This window comes from Balaenoptera physalus, assembly GCF_965194825.1.
Source record: "Balaenoptera physalus genome assembly, chromosome: 7".
In the NCBI taxonomy this organism is placed as follows: domain Eukaryota; kingdom Metazoa; phylum Chordata; class Mammalia; order Artiodactyla; family Balaenopteridae; genus Balaenoptera; species Balaenoptera physalus.
Window position 1 is genome coordinate 35,351,141 of NC_138886.1, and position 9,812 is coordinate 35,360,952.

A 9,812-nucleotide genomic window follows, 5' to 3' on the forward strand; every position below is an offset into this window, starting at 1 on the left:
TGACCATTATTTCGTTCTCTTTTATGACTGAGTAGTACTCCATTGTATATATGTACTGCATCTTCTTTATCCATTCATCTGTCACTGGACATTTAGATTGTTTCCATATCTTGGCTGTTGTGAATAGTGCTGCTATGAACATAGGGCTGCATGTATCTTTTTGGATTAGAGTTTTGTCTGGATATATGCCCAGGAGTGGGACTGCTGGATCATATGGTAATTCTATTTTTAGTTTTCTGAGGAATGGAATACTGTTTTCCATAGTGGCTGTACCAACTTACATTTCCACCAGTAGTGTAGGAGGGTTCCCTTTTCTCCACATCCTCTCCAGCATTTGTTTCTAGTTTTTAATGATGGCCATTCTGACCAGTGTGAGGTGGTACCTTGTTGCAGTTTTGATTTTCATTTCTCTAGTAATTAGAGATGTTGAGCATCTCTTCACATGACTATTGGCCATTTGTATTTCTTCTTTGGAGAAATGTCTCTTTAGGTCTTCTGCACATTTTTCGATTGGGTTGTTTTTCTGTTGTTGAGTTGTATGAGCTGTTTGTATTTTGGAAATTAAGCCCTTGCTGGTTGCATCATTTGCAAATATTTTCTCCCATTCTGTAGGTTGTCTTTTCATTTTGTTTATGGCTTCCTGTGCTGTGCAAAAGCCTATAAGTTTGATTAGGTCCCATTTGTCTATTTTTGTTTTTATTTCTGTTGCCTTGGGAGACTGACCTAAGAAAACATTGGTACGATTTATGTCAGAGAATGTTTTGCCTATGTTCTCTTCTAGGAATTTTATGGTGTCAAGTCTTATGTCTAAGTCTTTAAGCCATTTGGAGTTTATTTTTGTGTATGGTGAGTGTGTTCTAACTTCACTGATTTACATGCGGCTGTCCAACTTTCCCAACACCACTTGCTGAAAGGACTTTTTCCCATTGTATATTCTTTCCTTCTTTATCTAAGATTAATTGACTATAGCGGTGTGAGTTTATCCCTGGGGTCTTTACTCTGTTCCATTGATCCATATGGCTGTTTTTGTGCCAGTACCACGCTGTTTGGATTACTGTAGCTTTGTAGTATTGTCTGAACTCTGGGAGGGTTATGCCTCCTGCTTTGTTCTTTTACATCATCATTGCTTTGGCAATTCTGGGTCTTTTATGATTCCATATAAATTTTAGGATTATTCTAGTTCTGTGGAAAATGTCATGGGTAATTTGATAGGGATCACATTAAATCTGTAGATTGCTTTGGGTAGTATGGCCATTTTAACAATATTCATTCCTCCAAGAGCATTGGATATCTTTCCATTTCTTTGAATCTTCTTCAGTTTACTTAATTAATGTTTTATAGTCCTCAGCATATTAAGTCTTTCACCTCATTAGTCAGGTTTATTCCTAAGTATTTTATTTTGGGGGGTGAGATTTTGAAAGGTATAGTTTTTTTACATTCCCTTTCTGATATTTCATAGTTAGTGTAAAGAAATGCAACCGATTTCTGTATGTTAATCTTGTATCCTGCTACCTTGCTGAATTCATTTATTCTAATAGTTTTTGTGTGGAGACTTTAGGGTTCTTTGTATAGAGAGAGTATCGTGTCATCTGCGAAGAGTGACAGTTTTACCGCTTCTCTTCCAATTTGGATACCTTTTATTTCTTTTTCTTGTCTGATTGCTGTGGCTAGGACTTCCAATACTATGTTGAAGAGAAGTGGTGAGAGTAGGCATCCTTGTTTTGTTCCAGATTTTAGTGGGAAGGCTTTCAGCTTTTCACTGTTGAGTATTATATTGGCTGTGGGTCTGTCATAAATAGGTTTTATTATGCTGAGATATGTTCCCTCTATACCCACTTTGGTGAGAGTTTTTATCATGAATGGATATTGAATTTTGTCAAAAGCTTTTTCTGCATCTTTTGAGATGATTGTGGGTTTTGTCTTTTCTTGTGTTTATGTGGTGTATCACATTGACTGATTTGCATATGTTGAACCATTCTTGTGAACTTGGGATGACTCCCATGTGGTTATGGTGTATGATCTTTTTAACGTGTTGTTGGATTCTGTTAGCTAGTATTTTGTTGAGAATTTTTGCGTCTATATTCATCAAAGATATTGGCCTGTAATTTTCTTTTTTGGTGGTGTCTTTGTCAGGTTTTGGTATCAGGCTGATGGTGGCTTCATAAAATGTCTTCAGGAGTGTTCCTTCCTCTTCAATTTTTTTGGAAGAGTTTGAGAAGGATCAGTATAAGTTCTTCTTTGCATGTTTGGTAGAATTCGCCTGTGAAGCCATCTGGTCCTGGACTTTTGTTTGTAGGAAGTTTTTAAATTACAGATTCTATTTCACCTCTGGTGATCAGTCTGTTCAAATTATCTGTTTCTTCTTGGTTCATTTTTGGTGGGCTGTATGTTTCTAGAAACTTGTCCATTTCTTCTAGGTTGTAGAATTTGTTGGCATATAATTGTTCATAGTATTCCCTTATGGTTTTTTGTATTTCTGCAGTATTGGTTATTATCTCTCCTTTTTCATTTCTTATTTTTATTTGGGTTCTCTCTCTTTTCTTCTTGATGAACCTGGACAGGAGTTTGTCAATCTTGTTTTACCCTTTCAAAAAACCAACTCTTGGCTTTATTGATATTTTAATATAATTTTTGAGATTCTCTATTTCCTCTCTGATCTTGTTTCCTTCCTTCTGCTGACTTTAGGTTTTGTTTGTTCTTCTTTTTCTAATTTCTTTTTAAGTGGTAGGTTAGGTTGTTTGAGACTTTTGTTTTTTTTTGAGGAAGGCCTGTATCGCTATGAACTTCCCTCTAAGAACTGCTTTTGCTGCATCCCGTAGATTTTGTATGGTTGTGTTCTCATTGCCATTTGTCTCAAGTTATTTTTAAATTTCCTCTTTGATTTCATCGTTGACCCATTGTTTTTTTTAGTAGTATGTTGTTTAGTCTCCATGTAATTGTTTCTGATTTCTTTTTCTGTGGTTGATTTCTAGTTTCATGCTCTTATGGTCACAAAGATGCTTGAGATAATTTCTATACTCTTAAATTTGTTGAGGCTAGTTTTGTGCCCTAATATGTGGTCAATCCTAGAGAATGTTCCATGTGCATTTGAAAAGAACGTGTATTTTATTTTTGGGGGGTGTAATGTCCTGAAAATATCAATTAGGTCTAACTGTTCTGTTGTATCATTTAGGATCTCTGTTGCCTTACTGATTTTCTGTCTAGAAAACCTGTCCATTGGTGTGAGTGTGGTGCTAAAGTCTCCTACTATTATTGTATGATTGTCAATTTCTGCCTTTATGTCTTAGTATTTTGGTATTTGGGTGCTTCTATATTAGGTGCATATATGTTGATGACTGTAAAATCCTCTTCTTGTATTGATCCTTTTATCATTATATAGTGTCCTTCTTTATCTTTCTTTATGGCTTCTGTTTTAAAGTATATTTTGTCAGATATGAGTATTGCGACCCCCACTTTCTTTTCATTTCCATTTGCATGAAATATTTTTCCATCTCTTCACTTTCAATCTATGTGTGTCCTTTGCCCTAAAGTGGGTCTCCTCTAGGTAGCATATTGTAAGCTCTTGTTTTTTTAATCCAATCTGCCACTCTGTGTCTTCTGATTGGAGTAGTTAGTCCACTAATAAATAATTACTGATAGATATGTATTTATTGCCATTTTAACCTTGGTTTCCTGTTGATTTTATATTTCCTCTTTGTCCCTTTCTGTTTTTCCTTTTGTGGTTTGATGATCTTCTTTTGTATTATACTTATGTTCTCTTCTTTTTGGTTTTTGTGAATCTATCGTATGTTTTTGATTTGTGGTTACCCTGTTTTTCAAGTATGTTAACCCCATCTTCTATCTCCTTGCCTTAGACTAGTAGTCATAGAGGCTCAAACACATTCTAGGAAATGGAAAAAAAATCTACATTTCCTGACTCTCCTGCACCACAGTTTATGATTTTGATGTCCTCTTTTACATCTTCATGTTCATCCTTCTGCTGTTCATTGTGGTATCATCACATTCACAGAAATTTTTTGATTTTTTAAAAATCTGTGGACTGACTTATTTATAGGTGATTTGCTCTCCAATTGTGATTTTCTCTTTCCTATACTTGTTTTCTATTTAGAGAAAATTTCAATATTTTCTTTAGGATAGGTTTAGTATTGCTGTATTCTTTTCATTTTTGCTTGTCTCAGAAATTCTTTCTCTCTCCTATTCTAAATGATAATCTTGCTGGGTAAAGTATCCTAGGTTGCAGATTTTTCCCTTTCAGGACTTTGAATATATCTTGCCACTCCCTTCTGGCCTGAAATGTTTCTGTAGAGCAATCAGCTGATAGCCTTATGGGGCTTCCCTTGTAATTAACTCTTTTTCTCCTGCTGCCTTTAGAATCCTCTCTTTAATTTTTGCCGTTTTTATTATAAAATGTCTTGGTGTAGGTCTGTTTGGGTTTACTTTGTTTTGGACCCTCTGTGCTTCCTGTACCTGGATGTGTTTCCTTCTTTAGGTTTAGGAAGTTTTCAGCCATAATTTCTTCAAATACATTTCCAATCCCCTTTACTCTTTCTCTCCCTCCTGGATTCCCTATTATGCCTAGATTGGCATGCTTTGTATTATCCCATAGGTCTCTTATATTGCTTTCATTTTTTATTCATTTGGCTTCCTGTCTGCTGTCCTGATTGGGTGATTTCCATTATTCTGTCTTCCGGGTTACTTGTTCGTTCTGCATTATTTATTCTATTCATTGCCTTTAGTTCAGTTTTTGTCTCAGCAAATGAGTTTTCTAATTTTTCTTGGTTCCTCTGTATAGTTTCCAGTTCCTTTTTACAGTGCTCTTGCATTTTTGTCAATAGCCTTTCTTAATTCCTTCAATATTTTTATTATCTCCTTTTTGAAATCAGTGTCTTTTTGAAATTGGTGTCTGTTAGACTAAAGAGGTCTGTTTCAGTGTTCTTTCAGGGGAATTCTCTTGGTCTTTTAACTGGGAGTGGCTCCTCTGCTTCTTCATTATTTTACTTATATTTCTCATTCTGTGAGTTTAGGAGAAACAATTATCTACTGTGGTCTTAGAAGGCTCTTTATATGTGGGAGCATCCTTGTGTAGCTTGTGTGGGTTTAACATTTTTGGTTCAAGGGCTGTTCTTAGTATGGCTGCCTATCGCCTCTTTCCTCAGCACTTGCTGGCCATTATCCCCTTAATGGGGTGTGCAGATGTGGCAGCTGGTACCCAGTCGTGGGAATCTCAGTGGCAGTGGCAGCTCATGCATGGCCCTGGAGCACGCCATGGGAGCAGAGGCAGCTCGCAACTCTGCTCCCCGGGAGGGCAGAGTCAGCAGCTCGAGACGGCTCCTGCAGTGAGTGTAGGAAGTGTTCCGCTGCCTGAGAGCTTGCACAGGGCAAAAGGCTGTAATGGCAGGTTCTGCCCCTCCCCTTGCACACTGCCCACACAATGGTGCCTGGCCTCTAAGGCGGCCCAGGCTTCCTCCTCGTACAGCCTCAGGTGTGGTTGCACCAGACTCCAACCCCTTCAGGCTGTTTCCGCACAGCCCACCCCAGTCCTGTCCCCAGGTCTGATCTCCAAAGCCCGAGCTTCTTCATCCAGCCCCTGTCCACACTAGTGGACACGCATCTCAGGCTGGGAAGTGCAAAGCAGTGGCACTGACCATCTGTGCAGGTCTGTCTCCATTCTAGCTGCTGCAAACTGGTTGCTGTGCTCTACTCCAAGGCTCTGAAGCTCCCTCTTATAATGGCTGATCTCTCCGCCAGCGAAGGAACTTCCGAGGGTGTGGGAACCTTTCCTCTCTTACAGCTCCCTCCCAGGGGCCCAGGTCCCATCCTGATTCCTTTCTCACTTTTTTCCTTTTTGTCCTACCCACTTACATAGATTTTCTTGGTCTTTCAGAGGTATGAGGTCTTCTGCCAGCATTCAGTGGATATTCTGTGAGAACCTTTCCACATGTAGATGTATTTTTTTTAATTTATTAATTTATTTATTTATGGCTGTGTAGGGTCTTCGTTTCTGTGCAAGGGCTTGCTCTAGTTGCGGCAAGTGGGGGACACTCTTCATCGCGGTGCGCGGGCCTCTCACTATCGTGGCCTCTCTTGTTGCGGAGCACAGGCTCCAGACGCACAGGCTCAGTAATTGTGGCTCACAGGCCTAGTTGCTCCACTGCATGTGGGATCTTCCCAGACCAGGGCTCGAACCCGCGTCCCCTGCATTGGCAGGCAGATTCTCAACCACTGCGCCACCAGGGAAGCCCTAGATGCATTTTTGATGTATTTGTGAAAGGAGGTGGTGAGCTTCACATCCTACTACTCCGCCATCTCGATTGCTCTCCCCAGAAGGAACTGAGTTCTGAGTGGTGATGCCTGTCAAGGCCAGGAGTTGAACGTTCCCTATCAAATGTTAAGAGGTTGTATACAGAAGACGTATGAGTAAGGCTGTTACCTAGGGCTTCTGTAATAGGAATAGCTGGGACACACACACATACAGTGCCCATCTTCCGCCACGTCATTTGGAGGCAGAAGTGGGAGGAACACGGAACACCTATCCTACCCTAGCTCTTCCATGGTTGGGGAAGCATCTGGAAGGAGACTGCTCTGAGTAGCCTGCATTGGTTGACTGTGCAGGGCTTGCTCTCCCACACAGGCCAGACCCACCCAAGAGAATCTACTCCATCTGATTATTTTTTCCTTAATTGAGCCAAAAATCTGTCTCCCTGGCTAAATCCTACCCATACTTCAGGATCCTACTTCATCATCATTCCATGGAACACTTTCCTTGATCTCTTCAAATCTTAGTTATGTGCCCTTCCTCCATGCTCTCCTACCCACCTACCCACCTGTGTTATCCCCATGGTGGCACTGAATCCTCTGCATTGAAAAAGTCGGTTGATCTGTCTTCTTAAAGGAAGGCACTTTAAAAATTTTTACCTAATTAGCTATTTCCAGGTTGGGTCCTCTGCAGGTATGTTAAATACACCTTCTTTGACTTCATCACTGTTAAATGTCCAGCAGGTCAGGGCCACAGAAACTTCCCTCCAGGGAACAGACTTCATTCTGTTAACACCCGTAAGTTATTCCACAAACTGCAAATCTTATTAAAGGTACAAGCACCTAGCCCACAGTCTCTTTTTCTTCAAAGAGGTCATCAAGCAACATTATGGCAAATAACTTGGTTGGATCAAGGAATCCTCTGTGAATATCAGTAAATAAATGGGGTTTTAGAGCTAGAAAAAACCTAGTATGATCCCATTATTCTACAAATGTTTACTGCCTAATAGCTCTGCCAAGGAAAGAAGGTGCAGCTCATGCACTATGATTCATTCCACAGACACTGGTGCTTATATGCCAGGCACTGTGTTAGGCACCCTCTCACGAGACTTGTTGAAAAGGACCCTCTTTTGAGCCTTCTGACCCCAAACCCCTTGATAACAGAAACTTGCGTTTCAGTCAACCTCTGGGACTGCATCACCTACAATTCTGTTGTCACCCGGGACAAGTATACAGCTGACCCCTGAACAATGCAAAGGGTTAGGGGGCACTGACCCTCCATGCAGTTGAAAAATCCACATATAATTTATGTCAGCCCTCCATATCCGTTCCACATCTGTGGGTTCAACTAACCACTTGCATGGTACTGTAGTGTTTACTAGTGAAAAAAATCCATGTATAAGTGGACCCAGGCAGTTCAAATTCATGTTGTTCAAGGATCAATTGTATATTTACCATCCTAGGCTTTTCCCCATCAATATCACTCCTCTTTGTGAGTGACTAAAGAAAGCTGCTTCCCCACTAGGACAGAGGCTCTTCAGAGGCCAGGTCACATGCTGTGATCTAATCACTGCTGGAAATTAAGCCTCAAGGTGTCAAAACCATCAGAATCTAAAAAGTATGCATGAAAACACATTTTAAGCCATAAGCACACTAGGAATTCTTTTCCCAGAGACAGATCAGGATATTATTTTTTTTCTGATGCAGAGTCACATACCTGATTTTCACAACAGCTTAGGTAAAGAAAAACAAGAGGCATTTAGATTTCCTGCTCACATCTCTGCTGGAGGGAGATCAAGTATGCTACAAGTGCCCACTACCCAGGATCAGATACAAATGGGGACAAGCCAGACAAGAGCATGGAAAATGTGCACTTTAAGCCTGGCCTTGCCATAGAAGTGGCTCTGATAACCACATCCCAGTGCTCAAAGAAATATAAGGATCACCTGTCCTGAATGAGTCATCCAAGGCCCATTTTTACCATGTATTCCCTAACGGATGTCCCAGCTGCTGTGTAAACTTCCTCCTTTCTCATTTTCAGAGAGAGCTGGATTCTGTCTTCCTTCCTCCACTGCCCCTGGCCCCCAGCACGAGCACCACACACCTCAGCTGCTCCCACTGCCTCAGAAGAACCTTGAAGAGCTGAGTCTGGGGGACTTCCCTGGTGGCACAGTGGTTAAGAATACACCTGCCAATGCAGGGGACACTGGTTCGATCCCTGGTCTGGGACGATCCCACATGCCGCGGAGCAACTAAGCCTGTGTGCCACAACTACTGAGCCTGCGCTCTAGAGCCCGCGAGCCACAACTACTGAGCCTGCGTGCTGCAACTACTGAAGCCTGCACACCTAGAGCCTGTGCTCCGCAACAAGAGAAGCCACCGCAATGAGAAGTCCACACACTGCAACGAAGAGTAGGCCCCTCTTGCTGCAACTAGAGAAAGCCCGCACACAGCAACGAAGACCCAACGAAGACCCAATAAAATAAATTAAATTTAAAAAATAATAATAATAAATAAAAAACACAGATGTTTAAAAAAATTTTTTTTAAATAGTCACCTTCTCTTTTAAAAAAATAGAGCCGAGTCTGAGCATTAGCCACATACCTAAGTCTCTCCATGTCATAGTCCCGTTCCTCACAGCACCCCTCTGGACACTGACTTCTCCATCTCCCCCTGGCAGATAACGTTGGTGGCAGTCAGCATCCCTTCCCATCGGCTTCTGGTATGGCTTCCTGTAACTAGAGGTTGAAACCTATTTCCAAGACTCCCTTGCTGCTAGGATTCTAGTTGCAAATTAAGTTCCTATATATGTACTCAGAGAAGAAGGAAGCAAGATGGAAGCTAGCCTCTTAATCTTTTGGCTGTTTGTGCTGACAAGCAAGGAGGTACAGCATGGGTACTGATAGCATGGGTGGCTGAACCAGAATTTCAGTGTCAAGTTGCCAGCTTCATGAGTTCAAGAAGCAGCTGAATTCAAGTAGCTTCATGAATTCAAGTGGCTTCTTCATGCCTGGCTGGCCACCCCAGCTGTGTTCTTGAATTCAGCAGTTCCAGTAGCAACCTCCTGATTTCCGCTCCTGCAACCCTTTAACAATTTTATAGTACTTTATATCCATGTATTAAACTCCTTTCTCCTTAAGAATATCTAGGACCATTTGTTTTCTGCACTGAACTCTGACTGATTCACTCCCCTCAAAAACGTGGCTTTCAGAGCTGACTCCTGCCCTCTGTGTGGCCTGAGCCAGGCAGAGCAAGTGGGTTAATCATTTCCTCTGATTTGGCTCTGCTCTGTTTCAGCAGTCCGGAACTAAATTAGTCTGTTCTGGCAAGCCCATCACATTGGTGACCTGAAGCCTCCTCTTCCAGCCCTACTGGCCTTTGTCCTCACCACGTACTCCTCCACTGGGCCTTCCACAGCACTTCACATTTCTCTTTATTAACCTTTATCCGTCAGATGTAGTCCAAGGTTCAGCCTGTGAGATCTTTTGCCTCGGCCTACCCCAGGCCCAGCCTCCCACATCCCACACACGAACCATCTGCCATTTACAACCACAGCG

General features: G+C 41.6%; 1 protein-coding gene across 9 annotated transcripts in view; it reads left to right on the plus strand.

Annotated features, from left to right (window-relative positions):
• Positions 1-9,812, plus strand: part of FBXO10 (F-box protein 10) — an 83,094-nt gene that overhangs the window by 64,062 nt on the left and 9,220 nt on the right. For 4 of the 9 annotated variants that reach the window (XM_082468587.1, XM_082468594.1, XM_082468591.1 and 1 more), the window contains one exon: positions 8,297-8,747. The exons of the other annotated variants lie outside the window; for them this stretch is intronic. Coding sequence is in view for 2 of the 4 variants with exons in the window: in XM_082468594.1 (XP_082324720.1) it covers positions 8,297-8,401 (105 nt within the window). In the remaining 2 variants the exon portion in view is untranslated. Of the gene's footprint in view, positions 1-8,296; positions 8,748-9,812 lie in introns of those variants that run through there. 9 annotated transcript variants of the gene reach the window in all.